At 39.9% G+C, this 25,165-nt stretch overlaps 1 protein-coding gene across 2 annotated transcripts in view; it reads right to left on the reverse strand.

Annotated features, from left to right (window-relative positions):
* Positions 1-25,165, reverse strand: part of dagla (diacylglycerol lipase, alpha) — a 41,197-nt gene that overhangs the window by 12,404 nt on the left and 3,628 nt on the right. For both annotated transcript variants that reach the window (XM_085402658.1, XM_085402657.1), the window contains exons 2-14: positions 10,078-10,179; positions 9,725-9,936; positions 9,461-9,562; positions 9,235-9,373; positions 8,982-9,069; positions 8,156-8,290; positions 7,983-8,060; positions 7,242-7,366; positions 6,738-6,888; positions 4,884-4,967; positions 3,434-3,511; positions 3,084-3,164; positions 2,674-2,816 (exon numbers count right to left, since the gene is read on the reverse strand). In XM_085402658.1, coding sequence (XP_085258784.1) covers positions 2,674-2,816; positions 3,084-3,164; positions 3,434-3,511; positions 4,884-4,967; positions 6,738-6,888; positions 7,242-7,366; positions 7,983-8,060; positions 8,156-8,290; positions 8,982-9,069; positions 9,235-9,373; positions 9,461-9,562; positions 9,725-9,936; positions 10,078-10,172 — 1,511 coding nt within the window. In that variant the 5' untranslated portion in view covers positions 10,173-10,179. The remainder of the gene's footprint in view (positions 1-2,673; positions 2,817-3,083; positions 3,165-3,433; positions 3,512-4,883; positions 4,968-6,737; positions 6,889-7,241; positions 7,367-7,982; positions 8,061-8,155; positions 8,291-8,981; positions 9,070-9,234; positions 9,374-9,460; positions 9,563-9,724; positions 9,937-10,077; positions 10,180-25,165) is intronic.

The following is a 25,165-nucleotide window of genomic DNA, read 5'->3' on the forward strand; positions in this document are numbered from 1 at the left end:
GTACTTTGCACATGGAAACAAAATTATTTCACAAAAAACAAACATTACAATGGTCAAAATTACTGCAGTCGTTTATTGTAGTTTTCAACAAGTCTCACATTCCCAGCCTATTCTTCTTTGGCGAATCTCTAAAGCTCCTTTGATTGTCTTCTGACATGGACCCTAATTTTCAGGAGGTATTTGTTCACCAGGAGCGGCGTATGTTTTGGGTCGTGGTGGTGTTGGAAGATGAAGCGATGACCCAGACCCAGTTTTGCTTCTGCCTGCTTCAGGTCTCCTTTAAAATCTTCACATATCCTTATTTCATTGTGATTTCTTCCACCTCAACGAGATTCCCAGTTTCAGAGGCACGGAAACATCCCCACAGCATAACACTCTCACCACCATGTTTCACGGTGGAAACAGTGGTGTTTGGGTTGCACGGCTCTTGCTTCTTTCTCTAAACTGTGTGATTCTTAGTGAATTTCTTGATGAAACTTCTCATTCTGGTTCTTGATACTTAGAAACACTGATACGGTGAGCTGCCAAACCCCCCGTCCACCGAGTGGGGTGACGACAATATCCCATGAGGGGCAAAAAGCCATTGGGAAAATTTGGACACAAACTATAACTTTAAAAGGGGCTTAATCTTTTTTTTCCCTCATCTGCATACATGTGGGCAACAAACAGTGCTTTAGTGGGGCTTATACTACATCTACTCATGCTTTTCTTTAGCCACCCCTCTTCTGTGAAATCTTGTGACAGCAGTTTAAGAACTGCCATGCATGATGATTTTAACAGAATACTAAAAGGTGCACTGCAGCATTTAATTTCCTCTTGGTACAAGCTTCCTTCCAGTACAATTTGCATAGCAAACAGTTATCCAGCTGCATGGTGGTATGCAGTGTTAACTGTGCACAGTCAAAATAAAAGTCAACTCTGAACCACTGGACCAAAAATAGGCTACATCGTTACAAAAAAAGATGATCTGAAAGTACAAACCACAGCTTTGGGGTACTTGTCCACAGTAAAATGCACCACCTTGCACCTACACTTAAAGGAGAATATATTTCTTCTCAGACTGAGGAACGAGACTTCCTGAGGGGATGGGTAAAAAAAAGAAAATGTTTATAGCAATGTCCATCTCTGCAGATCTGCTACATACGCCGGGTCTATCATCATTTTCAAATAATTCAGTAACTGTGAAAACTGTGAAAGGATTACACTAAATTTAGTAGAAATCTGTAGCTGCATCCATCAAAGCTGCGTTTCATCTACCAGAATGTCAATCAGGATACCTGCTTCCTCTGATCTGTTTCAGGAAGATACTCTGACCAATCAGTGGCAACTAAAGTAGGATTTAAAACCACAATTCCTCAAGCCCAGAAAGCAAATCCTCAAACCTGCCTGAAGGCCATTTACTGCACATATTTCCCCAGTAATTTCTCACTGCTTTCCTGTCCCAAAAAGCAACCCCCCAAAATAAATGTCTCTTGGTTTAGCCTCAAAATATTGGTTTATATTTCCTCTTTCATCTAGCTCACCCCTGAACTAGTTTCTTGAGAGTGAAAGAGTTTGGGCTTCTACTTCCAATTCACCTCCTCTCTCTTCACTGTTTGTTTGCCTCTACAATTAAATAAGGTTTTTTTAAAAAAAGGAAACCGGGAAAACAAACAAAAAAAACAAACTGGACCACTTTGCTCATACTGGTATTGTTAAAATCACAAGAAATTTCTCAGCTCTGTTGAGAAATAAAGTGAGTAATAGCATTGGTATGTATTGCGAAAGACGACCCAGAACAACATGAAAAAGACCTACTTGATAAAAATCTTCTTGGATTTATGCCTGAATTTAAAGTAATTCCTTATGACCTGCTTGTTATTGGTTTATAAAAATAGATTGTAAGCATTAAAGAGAAAGTGTTTCTGTCACACATCCTGAGCATCCAATTTTTTAACTCACATGTGATAGGGGAAAAAAACCCCAAATAAAAAAAAACAAAAACAAAGCACAAACCCCTCCCTGCAAAGAGATTTAAGCCAAAGGGAAACGGCACAGAAATAAAATAATTTCTTATTTTATATACTTAAAATAATTGACCAACTTGTATCAAAATGTCTGAAACAACTGGAAAAAAAAAACAAGGATTTCTGTCAGTAAAAAAAAGAAAGAAACAGAGTCACTGGCATTGCTGTATGCAGGCCAGTAGCATTTGCACGAGCAGTCAACCCCAATGGCCACTGGAAGCACAGGGAGGGGGGGAAAAAAAAACCCTGATGCGATGGAAAAACTTCATATTAAGTATTAAGTAAAAGTTTTTTCATTCCTCTGCACAGTGCCAGCACAGATGAGTTTTCAGTCAGAAACTGACCGAATGAGAGACGCAAACTGCTTGGAAGACGAGATCGCAGCAATGGTAGAGGAGATTGATGCCAGCCGACATGTATTCTTGGGTGGAGTATATATAGCTGGCTGAAAATTATGTATCCATGGTTATCTGCCATACTCAAGATCCCTTTTATAAATGAGCCCCCAAGTAAACAAGCAAGCGGGAGTGAAACTAAACATGTGACAGACTTGTGAACATTACCAGTGACAAAAAAACAAAACAAAAACACACTTTAAGTAACTTCCTTTGTAATGCATTCACACCGTAGTACTGATACTCTGGGATTGGGATCCAGATTGACTCACCTAAGAAGGCCACCGGGTGGAGAGTAAGAGTAGCAGTGAAGTGTCGGGTACTGAGGTCTCAGCAGGAAGGAGAGAATAGCAGCAGTGCCTGCACCGAGAGAATGCCCAACTATCACCAGCCCATAATGCATGGTGCCCTTGTTCTGTGTGAGACAGCGAGAGTCATTACATTCACAAGAGCACACTTGTTACCACAGCGAAGACAATCACTTAAAGAAATTGCCTCTGTTGCTGTTTGCCAAATAAATTGTTGTATACACTACAGCCAATATTACGGTAATGTTACGCAGCCAGTGTGGCCTTGACTAAAGTACTACAGTGACGCCAATAAAAATACACTGTACAAATTCTTATAAAAAAGGATCATCATTCAGCCTGCCATACTTCACACAGTATACTGAGTCATGTACCAAGTCTCGTCCAAAAGCTTGAGACAAGATCATTTCCTGCTCCAGTTTCTTCTTAATGTATTCTGCTGAGTAAACCATTCCCTGGGAGGAAAGAGAGAGAGGGGGGATTCAGTGGATGGAAGATGATGAGCGAGAAAGAAATATGCACAGGAAGTCTGTGCCATTGCTCCCTCATTAAAACACCCAAAGTAATTATTCTATTATTAACAACGTAAATGACCTTTGGAGTATAGGATGTACTTTGCTTGTTGAAAGTGCACCATGGAGAACACAGGAAAGTTAAAAGAGAAAATCTCAGGAGACTGTAACGCTGAGATGATGTATCATAGGCGAGTCGTTTAATTTCTGACCTTGTGGCCAAGCCAGGTGCCTTGCTGTTCCTCGACAGGCAAACGTTCAGAGTCCCCCGTCAGATCAGTCAGGGCGTCCTGATCCGCAAAAGGCAAATTCAAAATGTGACAACAGCACAAAGCAGAATACCACAAGCGGAGGCGGGGATCATAAAAAAAGATCACCTTAATAATAAAAGATGCCAAACTATGTACAGGAATAAAAAAAGTCATTATAGTCCCCTCTGAAAACGTGACTATTTGTTATATAACTGTACGTGGATACACCGAGAGCAGTAAGACTAAGCTCACAGAGATTACATGATTAAAGTGTCTGAATCACTTCAACTTTATATTTAAGAAGTCACGATTGCGATAATGTTTCATCACTTCCATTAACAACAAAAACAAAAATGATGAGTTGAACCACAGAACCATTTCTCAAACACGCAGACAGTCCTGATGTGCCACTTCTGCTGTTGCAAAAGCTCAAACTAATCAGTACGGTATATAGATAGTCTACAGGATCGGCAAAAACACCAGGTATGAAAATAAAGCAAAGGTGCCTTAAACCTGCGTTGTATTTAGAAGCCACTAGGGGGCAACGCCTACAGTTGCAAAAAAGAAAAAAAGAAATAAAAAAGACTTGCAATTCTTTACAAGTCAATAGGAAACCAGCTTTCCAACTTGACCTCTGGAAACAACTGTCTGCTTATTTTATGGACTCGGTCACTCCTTTTTGGTCCTTTTTTAAATATGTTTCAGACAGGAGGACTGTACGCTGTACATTAGCCAATGAGCTCATTGTTAGCAAGTGCAGGTGTGGTTTCACAGTCAGACCTGCCTCTCTCTGACTACATCTGGTTTCAAAACGTAAAGATGGATTGGGCACCCTTATCTCCAGGCTTCAAAAATTAATGAGTGGCATCACAGTAGCGACATCCATCTTTTATAACAGTGTATGAAAATAATGCTGCAGTAATCATTCGGGATTCTGCATGTTCCTAAATACTGCAAATGCTTCTTTAATTTTTGTGGCGTTCTTGTAAATGTTCCACTCTGCATGCGTTCTTGTTTGTTACACTGATAAACTGGATGTTTTTGGCTAGCTGGGAGCAAAGCTCAATGGGATGAGTAGTGAGCTGCCTCTTAAAAGCCAATTTGCTTTTATTATAAAACCATGATTAATCTCTCAGCTGATGGTTCAGTTCAGTTTTAACACTGCTCAGGAATTTTCACAAATGCTTATGAAAAAAAAAGCGGATAGGACATTTATCTCTGAAGGTGGACAGTCCTGTTTCTGCTCTATGTGTGAAAAGGTGTAGGAGTTTGAGAACACTAAGCCATGAGAACTTCACCTGCTTTGGAGGTGGTGTTGTTGTGAGGAACTGAAGAGAATGGGGTCGGACAATATTTTGAGAGCCTTAGAGAAAGATTTAAATAATCACAGAAATTTAAGAAAGAAAGTCACCTTTGGAGAAAGAGTTCCTCTGATACTGATGACAACTTTCTTTTTTTCGTGATCCACTGCCACAAAAAATGGAGTCTCGTAAACCTGTATGAAAGATGCAGATTGAAGCAGAGCGCACAGTGAAAACTGGTTAGAACGTGAGAGGATCGTGAGTGGAGGGCTAAGAGTTGTGCATCACTGTTTCACTTGGAGCCCAGCAACCACAGCACAGTCATTGTCATCAAACCTTTCTACTTGGCACAGTGCATGCTCATAAAAGAAATTTATAGATGGAAAGTCAGCGCAGGCTGGCTGCGCTCTGCATTACAAATCATCGATGTGTTATAGCTCAACTGCTAGTTTGAGAGCTGCTGGAATTTAAACAAACATAATTATGATGAAAATTAATTTTCACTGTCATTAGGAAACTAATCGAACAACTACTTTTTCCTAAACTGTTTTGCAAGACATGTGTTTAAAGCAGAGTATTGGGGACCAATGCGTAACTGGAGTGTAATTAATTCCACTAAGAGCCAAAGTGGACCTACTGTAAGAAAATACTGGCAGCAGCCAGTGGCACCCCTCAGCCTCCGAGTGGATGCACCAGTGGTATGAATTTCAAAATCCTGCTTCTCAGGTTATTGCATTCACAAGATTTTCAGAAAACCTGACCTTTGACCTTGAGGTCGAGGTGCCTAAGATTTGAACTCGCCAGAGATTTTTTGTGGATACACCTATGGTATCAATTTGAAACTCCTATGTTGTTTTGTTCTCGAGTTATTGCATGCACAAACTTGGGTGTCAACATCGCCCGCCCAGCAGGATGACGATAATACCCCACCAGCTGTAAGAAAGCAAAATACTTTATGTTGTGTGTTTGACTTGCAAACTTATTGCAAATCTATTTTTTTTAATTATTTGGAATTAGGGCAGCATGGTGGCACAGTGGTTGGCACTTCACAGTAAGGTCCTAAGTTTTAATCCACTCTGGCGCCTTTCTGTGTGGAGTTAGGTACTCTTACTTCCTCCTACAGTCCATGCATGGCATTAGCTTAACTGACTATGCTAAACTGACTGCAGGTGTGGTTGTGGGCAGGAGTGGCCCCGCGACAGATTGGCCTCCCTCCGAGGGTGTACCCTGCCTCTCATCCTATGATAGCTGGGAAAGGCTTTCAGCCCCTGAAACCTTCATTTAGATAAGCATCGAAGAAAATGAATGGATGGACAGATGGACACAGAACTACATTTGTGGCTGTGAAATTAAGGCCTTAGAGTCCATCCAGAAGTGTTTATGCACCACCTCAACTGCCTTATTACATAAAACAGTTTTGCAAAACAAATCTACATCTGAAGCAGAAAAGCCACCAACATGTTACACGACACAGGGTTTAAACAAACCGTCAGCGTTACTTTCCTTGTCAGGAAGGAACGCAGTTGTTGCTCTGCTGTCACTACATTAACAGCTAAAATGCATGTTCTCCATCCACATAATGAACTGAAGCAAAGTGTGACAAGTACATGAAGTAAATTATGATGTAGGGTGGGTGTTGTTTTTTATGCTGTGAGCAGAAATGCTGTACCGAGCACAAATGCTGTACAGAGCACATTAATGGCACACTTCCCCTCTACAGCTGCACGTTAAGATTCTGTGCATGACAGTCTTGAGCAGAATCAGTGATAGGCTTTACATTGTTCATCATCTCCTGAAAACACACTTGAGTTACTGCAGAGGATGTTGACAGATCTCTCAGTTTTTGCAACATATATGTTGATAAGCGGAAAGCTCCTACTATTTGATTGTCTATATCAGTCCTTTAGGGCATTGTGAGCTCTAAGACTCTGATTGCACCTTTAATTATTTACTTGGTCACCTACAGCATCGTGGCAGGAAGTGTAGACAATGTGGACCTGCTTGAGGTCATTATCCAGGAAGTGCCTGCGTATGGCCAGGACATTACAGCCGCAACAATTGTCCTCTTCCACTGTCACGGACTGAGACAGCCGAGATCCAGACACAGATGTACAGCTGTCCAAAAAAAGGAAGATGAGAAGAAAACAGGATGTCAACCAAAGGAAGAACAAATCAATGTTTAAAAAAAAAAAAAAAAAATAGGTGAAAGAGACACGAGAGAAATACAGTACGTTGGTAAGATTACAGGGATATAATTAGTATCCCAATGCAGGCAATCTGGATATGAGTATGTGATTAATTCTACATTGCTTGTGCCAGTGAGTGGGTCTAAGTAGAGTGGTATTGTCTCAGTGGATTACCACTTGGCAAGTGTTGACGCATGTGAAATTTGATCCGCACTGGAAAGGCTCAAGAGACACAGAAACCAAATAGATCAAAACTGTGCGGGTGTATGTTTGAGTGCTTACGGGCAGGAGCTGGCGAGGCGGCACAGCCCACAGGCAGGCTTCCTCATCAGGTACATGGGCCAACCATAAGCAGCCAGGGCAAAGAGCATATAATAGCACACATCCTTGTACATGTTCATCTCAGCCTGAGAGAGGAAAAGGCAGACAGATGGACAAACACAAACACACACACACACACGCTTGCATCAGAGCAACTTGAGACATCATTGAGATCTTCAAATATTATTTCAGTTGAGCACATACTGTGTTTGCTGTTGGTGTGGTATGTTTGCGAGCAGACACACTAACAGTGAGACACGTATACAGTTCACGCTGCAGAAAAAAATTCTGTCACATCAAGAGTTCTAATCGTTGAACATGATGCAAAACCACTGTGCCCCCCACCATGTACACTGAAATATAAACAAAGCTGTGATTTATGTAGCCAATATCTAAGGGATGCTGAGACTACATCTTAATTTGTCACAATTTCTTCCATTGTCATTTGAACTGAAACACCTTGAGAAAAACCTTTATTATAATTGCCCTCTCTTTGTGCAACATGTGCAATAACTTTGCATTGTCAAAACATCTTTCAAGGGTAAATATGACTCAGGAGAGCTTTAAAGAACAAGAAATGCATGTCACATTTCTGCAATGATTTTTATCAATTCTAACTTTCATAAGAGTCCATGTGGTTTGGAATGGGATTTAAAAACAGAAGTCGACTTTTTGAAAGTGCGTCACACAGAAGAAACTCACCGAGTTCTTGAGGTCCAGGTATCTAGTGTTACGAGTGACAGGCATTCCTGATAAGAAGGCTAAAATGTCATTGTTGGCCTTTGGAAGAAAACCAACAAAGACATTATTAAGATCAGAGTATTTAGAAACATTTTAAACAACATATTTTTGCATATTAAAATAGACAGTAATACCTGGTCCAGGATAGATGATCTCTTAGACCTCTGTCTCTGGCGGAGCAGTACCAGACCAGCAATAATGTCACTAGGCACAATGTCCAGGTCTCTGAAGAACTCTGCAAAAAGGCTGGCCACCTCTGAATACGCATCCTGAAGGAAGAAGCATAGATCAGAGAATGCTGGTAGGAAAATGAACTACAAAAGCCAGCAAAGGATGCATGTTGTGAGCATGTTATCTTAAGTGTTTATTGCTTAGTTCAGACTACACACTATTGCCAGTAATGACCAGAAAGGCGTAGAGACCAAAAATTAATGTCTCTGATGTCATAATCAGGTAAACACAGATTCAGATCACTGGTGAGGTTTTGGATTAATACTAATTCCTTATACCAACTGATGAATACCAATATACATGATCATAACCAGGTTTTTATTATCAGTCACATGGCCACCTATCCACTGGAGCTACCTACTCACCAATGAACTGTATCTTTAAATGTGTTCACAATTTTTTTAATTTTATTTCATGACTTAAGATGTGCCAGGATTGTAATCAGAAATACAAACAAATCTCTTCACTGTACATGAGATTAGCTTTTTGATGGCAGCTTGTTATCTGGAATTAATTTATTTCACATTTTTATTTCACATTAAAAGCTTAATGTCACTGGTAAGCAGCTGAGCAGAGCAGCTGTATGCCACAGTCAAGATTAATCCAGTCAGGGCTTATTCTAATGACCGTCTTACTGAACATTATACACCAGCAGTGGTTTTATTCCTTTATATTTTCAAATTCAAGGAAAAAATGTTACCGGTAAGTGTGTTTTGTTTTGCGACTCACCGATTGTGTATCTTGGGCTCTTGTGCAGCACATGAAAAACTTTAGCCTCCTGCTCCAGCTGCTGGCTTGGCCTTCCTCTAGCCTGTGTCTAATCAAGGGGGGGGGGGAAAAAAAAAGTTCTCTCACAATTGAACTAGAGTTCGAAAAAAAAAAAGAGGGGGGGGGGGGGGGGGGGGGAGGTGAAATCTGATAGGTAAAATCTAACAAATATAACAAAGAGATTAGCGTCTTGACCCCAGCAGCCTGTTGATACCTGAGCGTGTAAGTAGTGAGGTTGCGCTGACGCCGACGGGTTGCCTTCAGCTTGACAAAAGTCCGACCCGTGGGATCAAAAGTACACATGAGGGTAATGCAAACGCTGAAAATTACCAGCCAGTTGCATACAACAATTCCTGCAGAGAATATTAAAACATTATTCAAACAAAACCCCTTTTTACTTAAACCTTTCTCATTCTCCTTTATATCCACGTTTCACTCACCCAAAGCCAAGTTTTTGGCAGTGACATCAGAGCACGGTTTGTAATACTGGACAAGCCAGGCAATGCCCACGACAGCATATACGAGCTCAACCAACAGAATAGCTGGAGAGAAAAAGAGGGAGAGTGTGTGAGGACACTCATGATCAATTAGTAAATGTAAAAACTATACAAACTAAACAAAAAAGTAACGCACCACTTTCAATCATACATAGCGTCAGGATGCAAAAAAAAGCCCCAAAAACTTTACATCTCAGCATGTCTTACCTAGCCGTATGTAAAGGACATACTGTACAGCTTCCCTGGGCTGTGTGTACAAAATGCTGCCCCTCATGCTCAACCACATGATGGCGCTCTCACATATAAGGCAGCTGACCAGGATGCCCAGGTACCCTCGGCCATGGTCCACCAGGGTTTCCGAACAGGACTTGTCTGAGCCATATGGAAGGCCGAACACAACTACAGACAGAACCACCAACCTAAAAGACCGGAGTAAGGAAGCAATCACACAGACGCTTTTCTTCAGACATCTACAAACCAAACACTGAAAAGTTAAGACCCAAAAAATAAATAAATAAATAAATAATAATGTCATTTCTACTGAAGAAACACTGACTCACCATATGCAGTGTAACAAAAACAGGAAGAGGGCGGGCAGCACCAGGTCATCACTGCCAACTGACCAGCGCCGCCGAAACATCACCATTCCAGGCATCACTGCCCTGCAGGAAAACCAAAGGGAGAGAGGAAACATCAGGGAAAGGAACTCTGCTTCATTTTTAATTCACTACGTCTAATTCAGTCAGCATCACCTTGCACGGTGCACAGTATACAGGAAATTTCTGTCTTTATCTTCAAAAAAGCAGAGCCACAATGAAAACTCTAAACCAACAATGAACACAACACATGCATCTCTGAACTAAACAGCATTCAGATCATGCCAAGCTCAGCATCAGCAGCCACACAGGGAAGTTTCTTTGTCCTGAATCCCCCCCCCCAACCCCCCCTTCCCCGGTTTCTTAAATGCACTGCATGCTAAAAGTGAAGAAGGGCTGTGGAGATAATAACACAACAGACTTTTCACCAAGGGGGAAGAGTGACAGATAATGGAAGGTAGAGACGAGGAGATCGAGTGGGTGAGGGAGGGTGCAGTGTACGTGTAAGACTTGATGTATAAAAAGGAAGAAAACCAGCTGGAACATATGATGTCACCATTCTGGTTGTAGCCCTGTGAAAGAATATCTTTTATGTTATTCGGGGTCCTCCTTTGTTGCACAAGCACTGCAAGATTACTCAAGCTGCTTTGGGCTAAACTGAAATGAACTATAAAAGCAGTGGAGGGAGGTAGAGGGCGACGCAGCTTTCAGTCAAAGAAAATATGCCATCCATTATGACAAAACCATTAACTGTAGTACATCTATCAGTGTAGTGAGTGACTTAGTAACTTGTAATAAGTGAAATATAGTTTTAAGTTTTCTTATTGGTCCCGTTCCAGCCCTCCTCTGCCTTTTAGTATTGTTTCAGAACATTTGTTTGAGTTATTAAGAAACTGGCAGCACCTCCCAAGATCACCTTTAAAAAAAAGCACAGTAACAATAGCTGATAAAGTCTTATTGAATCACGACACCAAAAAATAGCAGAGAAAATTGCATTATATCCTGCTTAAAGGTTAACGTAGGAATGTGCAAAGAGATCGTGTTTGCCAAGAATAACAACTGCAGCAAAAAGTACAGTTGGATCATAAATGAACACAATGGGTTGACAACTTAAATGAATCACAGAAAGCATGCATGTGTACTAATGCAATAAAGTTTGTTCTAGTGGCAACCAGTCAGATTGGACCGAGTACAGGCACAACAAATTGGTGGTGCAACAAAATTCTTCATTTGGCGTTCCTTTGTTAATATTTTCCAAGTTTTTTCACACCTCTGTTTCCTGACTTTTTATGTGTGGTTGTAGCTTTGCACATGACTTCTGCTTCACTCCAGTTAAAGTTAACTGGAGAAAATGCTCACAAATGTTTTTTGCTTGATCATGTAGTGTCACAACCGTCGTACTGTTAGATCTTTAAGGTAAAGTCGACGCATGCATCCACCACTGTCACTTTAACAAGGTGTCGAAAATACAGTTTAAGAACATTAAAAGAAAAGCTCCCTCTCTGCTGAACACTGACTTGGTGCAAATAATCACATTTCACAGTGTCATCTCAAATACGGCCTTTTTACTGTAAACAACAAAGAAGTATGCACCTAAAAGCTTCTTGACCTAATAATGATGATCGACTCACAGATATTATTTTCTGAAAGGACTTCCTTTTAACAGAGATTATCAAAAGTTGTTGCTGTCTTGCACTAAAATGAATAAGGATTTTAAAAGAAGAAGGAAAAAAACCCCCATCAGCACTAATAATCTTAAGTGGTATTATAGAAGGGTAACTGTCAAATTAAATGTCAAAGACTTGAAGACAAGTAGCCTCTTCAGTAATCGGCAAAATAGTTTACTCCCATGCATTTTCCCCCTCTTATCCAATTCAGGACCGCCGGGATGCTGGAGCCTATCCCAGCAGTGATGGCAGGGCCAAAGGCAGGGTACACCTTGGAGAGGTCGCCAATCAGCCACAAGGCTAATAAAGAGAACCGCCATTTAGCCCAACCCCATCCCTGTTTTGGGATGGTGGGAGGAAGTGAGAGCACTCGGAGAGAACCCACTCTTTCATATCAAAATACTACAAGTGTTATAATGACTTCCTACTGTAGTTCAGCGCGTCACAATGAAAATGAGCCATCCAGCTAAGCTCAAGTTGTGAAATAAGCTTGAAATATAAACAATTCTTTTGCATACAACATACAGTTTGTTTGTGATTTTTACTTCAAAAAGAATCCACCTAATTACCTGTGAAGGAAGAAATCAAAGAAGAAGAAAAAAAGCCATTCATTGAGCCATTTGTGCAACCACCTACATAGCTCTCAGCAGGGATGTGTAGTATTACACAAAACACTGGCATTTTCTCTGTGCAGATCTGGAGGTCTTTTTTTTGTTAAACAAAACCTTCACTATTCTCTTACTGCACAAGCAGTAACACAAGAAACACTGTTGTCAGAATGGATTCCCATGCCCCCTTCTCCTCTTTTAAGTCGGACGGACCTTTAACTCAGAATAAAATTTAGGCTATTCACAGTCTAATAGTTTAACAATAGAGAGATAAAAGTTCTGCCCTGTGTTCATGTTAAATCTACTTCAAACTAAATTAGTCTTTTACATCAATTTCCAGCTCCATATTCCAATAAGGAAAAGCATAATAGGCCCTCATCTCAGACTTTTCTACACCTTTATTCAGTAATGAGATCTCCCATTTGGTCCGTGGATAAGTACCCTTTGAGCTTAAACACCTGCACTGATTTGCATTGTCTGAATATAGATCAAAGGTTTTCCTTATTGTTTGGAACAAACGTAAAAATACTGGCCCACGCACTCCTACAATGTTGTAACGTTCCTTTATCAGATCATCAACTGGGATTAAATGCAACTGCAAAAACAAACAAACAAACAAAAACTGAAAAAAAACCCCAAAAAACCCAAAACCTACTAATGTAGACAATTCCAGTTTACAAATGATGAGTACTAACAAAAGTGAATGCAAATCTCATGTTCCATAATTTACTTGATCTTTCATAATAATATACCCATAATGATAATGAATCCACATTTTTGCAGAGATTTAGCTTTTTGAAGGCATGCAGATCTAAACTTTTGATCTGCTGTAAAACAGCCTGTTTCAGTTTAAGCGTCTTTTCACTAAATTGCATGCTCAAAAAAATGTTGTGTCTCACTCCAGCTTCTTCTTGTTCCATATTGAAGATCTACTTGGAACCTTGTACCAAGTAGGTACTAATGGAAAAGGGGCTTTATTGGCAGAGTTGGGACCATATCTGAGGAGGCAGATCTTTTACATGGCTGGTGTGTAAAGGTTTTTACTGCTTACAGTTGTGGTTGAGCAACGTAGTTGCCAACCAAACCTAGTACTCCCATTGCTTCTTGTTGTTCTTGTTGCATGTTGAAGCTTTACTTGGAAACTTGTTAAGCTCCAACAATGCAAAATATGATTTTTTTTGCCATTTTTCAAGTGGTCTTCAACTTTGCATCAGGACTGTATGTGCAAAAGCGATCGTGATACAGTTTCAAATCCTGGAACAAACCATGAAATTCTCACTGCTGCTGCCTTTTCATGAAAACTGATTGAACCCAGAATCTTGTCTTCTTTGTCTTGTTTAGAAACATCAGGACCAGCTCAACACTAAATAATGTCGACTTCATTTTTTCCACAGTGTATTATTTGACAATTAATTTCCAGCAAAAACACATACTATTCATTGTGTATATATGTTACACAGCAAGTTCAGATCCCCAAAAAATAAGGAATTTTGTGTCGCTTTTTTCCAAAGTGCTCAGCGTGTAATGGCTTTAAGGCTGGGTGATTTGAACAAAAGATCATATAATGACACTTTCATCTCTCATGTGACTGTATGAGTTGTTGTACATATGACTGCAAGGATCTACTACTCTCTACTATAAGTTCAAGATCCAACTTAGGAAGTGCTGCATCTTATTTTTGCTCCAATTATATTTAGAGATTTTGGTCCAAGGCGACATGACAGCATCCCACAGGTGTTGCACATTTCTCAGCTGTAATCCATGATGTGAATTTCCTGTTTCACCACATCACAACGATTCTCCACTGGACTGAGATCTGGTGACTGTGAACTCAAGGTCATGTTCAAGAAACTAGTACCCTCTGGTCATAAATGAACACCAACTGCACTCATTCAGGTTACCTAATAATGCTGCTATCCTGTATATATTGTACATACTATTGTTTGAGTACTTACGATTGTTTTTTTGTACTTTTTATATTTTACATTTATATTTATTATTGAAACTTGCACCAAGGGAGTGGCACTCCAATTTCGTTGTACTCTGTACAATGACAATAAAGGCTATTCTATTCTATTCTATTCTAATGAAGTGACTGGTGAGTATAATTAATATCATCCACAGAATTTAACCAATAGTGGATTGCATGCCACACTGTAAGGCCATCTGACTGCCCACCCCTTCACAACAGTGTTTCCAGCCCCACCAATAACCAGATTGTGGCTGTTTCAATGATATAGCAAGAGCTCAGAAGTTTTTAATTTAAAGTTCATCTTCAAAACCTTATAAATAACACACCAAAAAAACAAAACAAAACAAAACCCCAGTTATTTCTTGTGAAGTTGGCAAAATTATTACAGTGAAATTTATGCCCAGAAACAACTAATTCCTTCAGTGTTTCAGTGACACAAAAATGTTTTCACAGCAACACAGCCTGAGCTGTGCTGGCACAGGATTACAAAGAGGACAATGCATCAAAGCAAAGGGGTCAAACCATGAGCAGTAAAATGTGTGAAGGTTTTGGTTTCAATCAAAGCATTACAGCAGGTGGTTTCACTGATTGGCACACTTAACGTTAGACGACAGACAGCACAGTGAAATCAGCTGCTGTTGTGTTTGGCTGAAAAAGTTTACTCTCAGTCTTTCACAGCAAATGGTGTAATAGCCTGAATGCACAGTTTTGGATAAATGCAGTAAATATTCACAGAAAAGGAGGCAATGCACAAAAAAGAAAAGGCAACACATTATTCTAAAAGTCATAACACAAATGCTGATCCGCAGATTCCAGCTTTTATAGCTATTCAGTCTACGAAATGGCTCCTCAGCTTTGTGTAAGAGAGCGAGGGGAAGCAAGAAAATGTAAATTGACCCAGGAGTCATCTTAGCTCTAGTTGTGAAACTCTATCTGGGTTGGAGCGGCATTAAAGAGGACAGTGGAAGAAGGGAGGGAGAACAAAAATTAGGGGACAGAAATAAGGAAACATCTGAACTCCCCCCCCCAAAAATCTCATTTAGGCCAAAACAATCAGGCCAGTAAAGAAAAAAAAAAAAAAGAAATCTAGAAAAATCTTCCACACCAACAGGGACACTTATCAGCTCTCTCCTCCAGGCCTGCTGGTACGATAAGACTAAACTCCCAGCAGAGGCGTCAAAAGTGGAAAAAAAAAAAAAAAAAAAAAAACATTACAGCATGGTTAGAAATTGAATGGAGTAAGAGAGCGACAGTTGCTTTTGTGTAGTGCAAATCTCCTCTGTGAAGTTTGTTCATGTGAAAGTGTCAGATATATGGAGGTCTTTTTTTGTCTGGTGTTTGGGGGCTTTGTTGTATTTTGTTTCCTCAAATGTCATCGTTTTTTGCAAAAAAAACCAAAAAAACAAAACAAAAAAACACTCCCTTCATCCGAGCATTTGCTAAATTACATATCCGAACACGACGTATGCAAACTGCCTTAAACCTGATTTATGCTTCAGTGGGAAATCTACATCGCGTAGTTGAACCTCCCAGGAAATGCAACTAAACACTGGGCTGATTCAGCCTGCATTGGCCTCTTCAGTCCTGTTGATTCCTCCTGTACATTTTCAGCTACATTTCACAACATTTCTTAAATTTATCAGTGAGAGAATAACAACCATAGCCTCAGTTAACGAAGGCTAATCATATGATCAATATAAGGATTTACAAATGCCAGCAATTTCCTTCAGGGAGATTGCTTAAACTATCATAACTGATGTGAGAGAATGTATCAAGAAGTGGAAAAAAATAGAGGGACAAATATGCTTGCCCCTGAAAAAAATTAAATGACCACAATAAAGAGTGAGGACCCAAGAGGGGAAAACGTTCCAACATTTTATTTGTTTCTATTGGCCAGATCCGGATTTAAAACACCAGGACACGAAGCTGTGGTTGTTAATGTGTAATGCACCAGCACAAACATAAATGCCACCAACAGCAGCGGCCACTTGCATAGCTTAGTCGTAGGCTCTACAAACGACTGGTATACATTCTGCTATCTTCATTCAGCTACCAAATCAAGACCAACTTGCTGGATGGATGGAGCTGGATCATCTACTACGAAGCAAGTCCAATATACCCAAGGTATTGTTACCTTATCTGGATTCATTTATCGCGACACTGGCAATCAGGGTAAGTGGTCACACGAAGCTGGTTATCAACTCACTAAGATAACTCAGGATTTCCCCTCCACGCTCACACGAAAGGGGAGGCTTTGCCAGCATCAGACTAATCACAATTATGAATAAGTGCTGGCAGCAGGGTGGCTCCGTTTACAAAGGAAGATTAAACTATATGATGGGAAAAATATGAAGCAGTTAAACATGAGACACAGCTGCTGCAGGCCAAGCAGTGATATGAGTGTGCATGTGAGGGCTGTAGAGTTATTTAGTATTAAAAGGCATGTATGAATGCATGTAAGCTTTACATACATCCAACCATTTGATTCAGCTGTGTTGGAGCAGGGATGCATCTAAAAGCTGCAGGATTGTGCAGGTTGCCTGATTATTACTTTAACTGATGTTTTAGCCTTTACTGGTCCAGAAGTTTAAAGGTTTTGGTTACTTTTATTTTATAGTCTTTAAAACTTGTACATTTGACATATGTACTTATGTATTTTTGCTGAAAGCATACATGAGGGCGCTACTAGCGACCGTAACCACTGTTGACTTTACTGCTCCTATTGTTTTACAGGACTCAAAAAAAAAAAAAAAAAGACATTTAATCTCAAGAGTCATTATCTAAATAAATACTACAGGTTTATTTTATGTGTCACCAAGAGCATTAGATCACTGAAGCTAAAAAACGATGACACACACACACACACACACACACACACACACACACACACACACGTTCCTAACTTTAATTAACCTTATCAGAATAGATGCATTTAGGGAGAGTGGTGTGTATCTGTCCAATCTAATTCTTGTTAGCACGTCAAAGTCAGAGAGTTCATGCATATCAGAAAGTTTCAAGTGTTTTAGAAATCGTGTACTCATTTTTTAAATTTCTTATTCCTTTTCATGCTGATCTTGTTTGATTTAAACTTACGAGTAGGAGCACCGCTGATTACTTTTCACAATAAGTCACACAAGGTGCCTTTAAATCATCCTGAGTGATTACTATCTACATTAACATGAGACTGAGGAAAAACAGCAAATCTTCAGGTCTGAGAAGCTGGAACAGTCCATTTCTGTGAGTACTGTTGTTTTGTGGCTGAAGTCTCATTAGTAATAATAAGCACAACCACATCCAGGCTGGATTGTGTTGTTCCCATCTTTAATCTATGGTATCGTCATTTTCAAGGCTTCTGTTTGGCAACAAAAGATCGGACACATTTTAAGGACAGTCAGTACTTCAATTGATTGCACCAGTGTGTTTTCTAAGTCCATTAGGGAATGACTGGAATGTGACAAGCTCAAGACCAGACTTGAACTTCCGTTTGTGGTTATAAGCATTTTAAGAGGTTTTTCAAAACAGTCGAGAGTACGATAGTGTGCTCATCTTAAGCTAAACCGTGCTGATTACTGTTTCAATCAGTTCAGCATATAACTAATCAGTGCTGACCTCCAACTACAAAACTCTGAAAGCCAAATTTCATGAACATCTATGACCATCAATCTCATATCTCAACTCGACATCCTCACAAAAAGCAACTGCATCCTCAAGGGCTTTCCCATCCATCACACAGAGGACGTTAGCCTATTAGTGGTGCTGTTTGGCCTCAACTATAGGCATTAGCTGATGCACTTTGACAATTTTTTCACCGCAGTCAAATGCAAACACGTCATCCTGATATTATGTTCATTACATTCCTCCTTCCTTCCACAGGTACACCAGGCTATTTGAGCAATGAAAGTGGAAAATACATATGTAAGGAGTGTAATTAGTTAGCGACAGATTAATTGAAGTTGACCTCGATCAACTTCAAGGTTCTGGGTCATCGTCTAACAGAAAATTGAAAACTGATTGTTTAAAAAAAAAAATTCAAGGGAATTATGCTCATGTGCTCAGGATGTAATGTGCAATTGGGCTTCAGGGGATTAAATCACATTGACTCTCATAAAGCATCTTCATTAAATGGAATATCCAATCTCCATAGCAATTTCAAACCATGTTGCATGTTCAGTGTGCTCCCCTGGTAAACTTAACCTCCTTAATTAGTTTAGAATCTGTGATTAAACCAGAGAGCTGGATATTTGCAACCTGAAAACTAAACATTTTAAAAAAAGGATATAGAAAGGCTGCAAAATCCCATCCCCAAAATAAAAATAGGACACCAACTCCATGCGAGGGACGTTACATACAAAAACCCCAAACAAACAAACAAACAAACAAACAAACAAACAAACAAACAAACAAAAAAAGCCTCCCTGGTTCTCCCATAAATTGTTGTTATTTATGGTAACATAATGATCATTTCACAACCAGCACACAGCAAAAAAAAAAAGACACTTTCTGACAGACTAAGCTGACTAATCCTACTTTCACACATCAGGAATTCACTGTCCTCAAAAGCCATTATTTCAAGCCAAGCTACACCTGAACAGTGTTGCTGGAGCACAAATTATGTTGTGAAAAAAATCATTATCGGGACTTGTCATCGGCATAGCACTTCTACAGCTGCAGCGATGTAGAGTTTAAATGTAGCTTACTGGATGTTACTACTTGATACATTTTTACTTACAAAGGCACAAAGTCCATATATTGTTTCGAGTACTATTTTTAATAACCATAAAATAACCAAAAGAGACAAAGAAAATGTTTCAGACCAAGGTGAAAATTAAACAACTGTTGCACGCCTGATATAGAAACGACTTTTTATTAACTTTTTTTTTTTTATGCGGGTTCGTAGATCTGTCTCAGGCATGGCTCGTTTCCCCTTGTTTCGTGGAATCCTTGACTTCCCTAAAATGTAATTACATAACACTTAGGCTTACACAAATTAGATTTCACTTTTTATACAGTACATATAGCGTTCAATATTGTGAGCACTGGGGGTAGCATATTTCACATCAGCCATCAGTGAAACATAACCACTGTTTGATTTTTCTGTTTCTGCTTTTGTTTTTTAAACTTTGAAGGTACACTGATGCACTAAGCAGAGCAAATCTTCACAAACTACGTGACTTTTTATTTTTCCTCAAAATAAAACTATACATTTTCAAATCCAAATTGTCAATTTCTCCATTGCTGTGCATATTGATCGAATCTGCATATCTTTTGCTCCATAATACATGATATTGACCATGATGCCTAGCCTAGATAAAAGCCAAGCCCATCTAATGTTGATGCTGATGTTAATAGTTCTTAATGAACTGACATTTTTGCTTGGATTTTCAAGCCTTCTTTAAACCTTCTCATGCAATAAAACGCATTTCGCTGCAGCACCTGAAGCTGCCACACTCCCTGCCGTGTTCGTAACCTGAGATCAAAAGAGCATCTAAATGTCTAAAACCTGACCTAAAAAGAAACTCTACTATGCAGACAGCTCCAGTGTGAACTGCGGTTCTTGACTCTGCTATGATTGATGCATTCTGCATGAAGCATGAGTCACACAAACTCTCGACTCTCATCCAGAGCTACAGATTCCATCTGCATCCAAGCCGCGTGCGTTCAGAGGAGACGACAATGTATCGATGCACGTGAGCAATGCTTTTGTGCTCCCCGCGCCTAGGCCCACACCCATGCGATGCAGTGACAATGATGTAGCAACAATGACAGGGTTCCCTTTTCGTCACTATGCCTTTGTCTTTGACTGGGACAAACGAGTTAAACGGGCACAGCACTGCCTCTGAAATGTTTTACACAAACTGATTCTGTGTGAACTGCACGATGCATCTTATTCACAAGCAAAGCCCTAATGAAATCCCTATTCTCGACTTGGACATTGCCTGTACATGTTTTGAAAAACTGCAGTCATTTCCCCATCTCTACACATAAATGAGCTGTTGCTAACAAAAAGGGAAACGTTACAACTCACCAGGTCTTACTGCTGAAATAATTACACAGAGCACTGCTGACGTATCAATACACTACACCACTGGGTGAGTCACGAATACTGGACCTGAATCTAAAATCTGCACATACAGGAACCACAACATTCAGCACTGCTGCCCGTTCTTTGTTTTACAGAGAGCAAGTTGCTGGTTGGTATGACTATCAGCAGGTGTTTTAATATCCTCTTCCTCAAAGTGAGCCTGCTGCTGCAGCAGCATCAAGCCAAGTTGTGGCCCACAGCCCGCTGGTTAGAGGCCCTTTATTTTCTATCACACCCTCTCCCTGCGCAACCTCCCCATCTATCAACACTCTAACCAAGCTCAAGAACATTGAGTTCGTCAGGCAAGCGTCTCCTCACACAGAGGGATGAGAGCACAACTTACTGAGTGGTCTGAAAACAAACAGCTGAGAAATATTAATCCATTATGATCAGGAATACAATTCCCTGCTCTGAACCAAACATTTCTAACACCACTCACTCTTTTTTACAATAATAAATATTAAAAGTGGGAATCACCAGGTACCCTACATTACGATATTAATGCAATTTTTAACATATCTGGAGTACTGCAATAAGATATATTGTAATTTGTTATGTCTTTTCAACAGCAAATTACATCCTCAAAGTTAAACTGTTTCAACCAATGGGATAATTTTATCTCACTGCAGTTACTTTGTGCCACTAAATGAGACTGTCAAACATACCGACACTGCCACCAAAACCTGCCATAAATGTTGACATAAGACAGAGTCCGTCTGCAGTCAGTCTGTGACTCAATGGGGTCATGTGTTGGCAATCTGTCTGCATCTGTTTGCAAACCTCTGACAATCTCTCTGAGAGTGATTGCTGTGATTTCAAGTCAGATGTGATTGCTTGCAGAAAGATTACTTCCTATCAGGTGAAACGAGCCCTACTTTGTTACTTTATTTAATAAGAAATTGATATTTGGTGTCCTTGCATGGATTGTGAAACTATGCTGTATTGATTTTTTCTCCCACCCCTAATAAATATGAAAAACTTGAAAACTGACACTGACATATTCTGCAATCATACACTGTGTGCTTAAAAGGTCACTGTAAAAAAAAAAAATATATATATATATATATTTGCTGTTTTTATGCAGCTTGACTTTTCTTTTTTTTTTTTCCATAGTTATAGCAGTGCATGTTTTCAATGCATAAAAATGACGGCGAAATCTTTTTCATAATTATGTCCTCCAATTAGTGTTTAAATACACCATACTGAGCATACTGAGCCAGTCATGGACAGAACAGGAATAGGTTATGCTTCTGCTTAAAGGTTTACCTATTCACAGACACTGTGATACTTTGTGGTGTGAACACCAGTAGACCCTTAGTAACAGGTAACATTTGAACCAACAGAGCAAAAGCAGATTTTGGGTAAACCTATGAAATTACAACAAGCAAGTGAGCTTTTACAGGTTTTTACGGGTTTACACCTTTCTTAAGTCTAACGCTAAGAATGACGGGAAATTGGGAAGCTCTGCAGGTGTAGTAATCTATGTATTTTACATCATAACATCAGACAAAGATGGAACATGTTGTCAAGTGGGTGACACTACTTGATGCCAGTCTGGAACATGTTTCTTTTTTTGGGTGTCCATCCAAAACGGCAACAGACAGTAAATACACACTTTTGAGCGATAAACATAGTATCTAATTTTAATCCAAGTTTAGCCTGCTACTAAACTAACAGCTATGCACTATATTCAGTAATTAGTCCACTTTTCATATATTCACATGACATCTTTTGAACAGAATTAGGTTATGCGACTGGGGTTGCTTGAAAAGTTTACCTGTTAGCTTTTGGTGGGACGTGGGAGAGAGGAGAGGATCTAATGTGTATCCCAAAAAAAAAAAAAAAAAAAAAGGAGATTCCTGCTTTCACCTGAGGTCTGCATCCTCTAGGTACCTGAAATTCTCTGTAGCACGCACACAGTTTCTGCAGCAACTCCTCATCCATAGGATGTAAATATTCATGTGGCCCCTTCGGTTTCTGAATTAAAAATTTATATCTTTGAAGTAGATAAGAATATAAATGTTGTACATTCACAAAAGTGTGTCTGAAATTGTGACTGTACACACAAAATGTACAGGTATAATTTCTGTGACATTTGTGTGCCAATTATAAATGACGGAATTTCTTCCATAAGACATTATCTGGTGGAATTGCTTTCTAGACTGGACTGACTCACGTTAATGTTGTGTGATATTTCTGGGGTTATGTGTGAAAGGGTTATTTAACTAGTGCACCATTAAAGGGTGATCTATAATTAAAGACAGGCTCTGCGAGCACACAGTTGGGCATAGAGGCATGCAGCAGGTAGCTCGTTATGTCTTCAAAATCAATGGGAATGAGATAGAAAGGAGAAAAAATATATATATTTACTTGACTTGAGACAGACATGGCAGGCTGAAGAGAGTTTGGCACGTAGTGAGGTGTTGGGCACAGTTCTGGAGAGACAGGCTACTAAGAATGTCTACAGAAAATGCTGAGGTTATGCTGGGTTGGCATGACTATGTGACTGCGGCACATAACCAAATCTCTCCGTCTCCTCTGCTCGCTGTCATACATCCATCTGCTCCAGTCTCTCTCTTTTTCTGCCTGGGTCAGTGTTACACTCTGCTCAGATCAAGATTCTCTCCAGCGTTTGTCACATCCCTGGCTCTGCTGTCTCTAATGATCCCGTCTCTCCCCGTTCTGTCACACGACAGCACCACTCTGTCCATCCTAAAGAATCTCACCCTCTCTCTTTCTCATCTCCCCATCTTCATGCTCTCTCCTACCCACACACTCATTCAGTATTCATATTTTAGAGGACATTTATGAGCACCATTTTCGGTGCAGATGCACACGCATCTACATTTTCTCCTCCGGCCCTCCCCTTCACAACCCCTCCTCTTCCTTATCAAGCTAATCCAGATTCTGGTTTTGGTTTCGCGTTGCTCATCTTTTTTTAGACTGAAAGCCATGTGCCGCTCACTCCTACTCTCCCTCTGCCTCTTTCTCCATCTTTTTCTCCCACCGCCGCCCACTCAATCCCTTTCACCTCTTCCCACTCCATTTTCTCTTCTTCCACTTGATGTGATAGTATGTGCGCCGCAGATTGCATGCGTGTGTTTGTGTATACATGATGATGCTTTTATGTGTTTGTGTGTTCGGCTGGCAACATATGTGGTCTGCCAACCTGTCTGTGGCATGCTGCCACATACTATATACGAATGTGTTTTTCATCGTATGCGATCATATAGTGACTTCATCAATTCTCCCCATGCAACACTCTACTGCAGCCATAGCACTGTTGCATTTCTTGGGGAACATCAAATAGACGTTCTTCCACGTACTTCCACTGAACAGCTGTCTGATCACGGGTGCGGCTTGCAGATTTTGGAAAGCATACACGTCTGTTCGGAAGGGGACGCCGACAAACAACACCTGTCAGATAATCAATACTAGCTCATTTATGTGTGAATGTTTCCCTTTTATTTATGAGTTATTTGGACCGGCAACGGATTCACAGTGAAGAAGATAAAACCTAAAATTCAGGCACATGCAAAGTATTACATATATAGCGGAGATAACAGGGACTTAAAATAGCAGATTTGAAAATGTTAATTGTGCTGGATCATTCGTGCACTTCCAATGCCATGTCAGGCAAATACACAGCGGTCACTGGAACACATTTCCAGCCTGTTGTGAACTACTGCAAGTTTCAGCTCATTTCAAAGAAAAGTATTCACTATTAAAATCCTGCCTTGTAGCATGATGTAGCCTAACAGGAAAATAAGTACCCTTTAATGCTGAAATGGACTCTTGACACACATGAGAAAATGAAACTCAATTTCAAGGGCCTATGGCATTATCATTTTGAGCTGAATATTTATAGCTCAACTAAAACTGTTCTGTTGCCCTCATTTAATTTCTCAGTTTAGGTGATTTGAGGAACTCGGCAGAAGTGTCTTGTTTAAACGTAAAATTTCACGCGCCGTAAATCCAAAAAACTTCCACTCAGTCTTCCTTTTATACAAGGTGTTTATCACAGCTCAGCCACAGCTACTGGCTTCTGACTCATGCACATGAACAAGTTATTTATGAAAAGCCAAACTTACAAGAATTTCAAAAAATGAAAATTAATCAAGACAGTCTAAAAAAACCTCAAAGATGCTTGTATATTTCATCATCAACTTCCAACTTCCAAGGACATTAACTCTATGACTTTACTGTCTACTTATCAATAACAGTGCCTTGATCTTTGTAACTCTGTTTAAAAGCATTACAATTAAATACCAGTAAAAAGACATACAGTTAACTGGTGAATTGCCTTTAGGTGTGAATGTGCGTGTGAATGGTTTCTTTGTGTTACACGTTAATTATACTTCTGCATCCCATTGATGCCATAACTTACGTCATAACCGGATCCCAGTTTTAACCTTGAGTCTTTTAACTTCTACGTAACCTGACATGCATGTCCCAATAAATGTAATTACACGTTGGGTTGATGCGTAGCACAATGACTTGAATGGCGTGGATGGTTACAATATTGAGTTTCCAGTCACATTGTCAGTTAGGACGCAGCTTTCCCACAGAAGTTTAACTCAAGCTTTAGCCCTGCGACAGACTGGTAACTTGTCCAGGGTGAAGATGAATGGATGGATGGATTTGGCAGCTAGACTTGTCGGTAAACAGGTATTTTGCAGTGTGCCTACTATAATCCCTAATGGTAACAAACTGTACAGCACTG

The sequence above is a fragment of the Rhamphochromis longiceps genome, linkage group LG1 (assembly GCF_057381845.1).
Source record: "Rhamphochromis longiceps isolate RC_006_pf linkage group LG1, R_longiceps_female_GT1.1, whole genome shotgun sequence".
NCBI classification, from domain to species: domain Eukaryota; kingdom Metazoa; phylum Chordata; class Actinopteri; order Cichliformes; family Cichlidae; genus Rhamphochromis; species Rhamphochromis longiceps.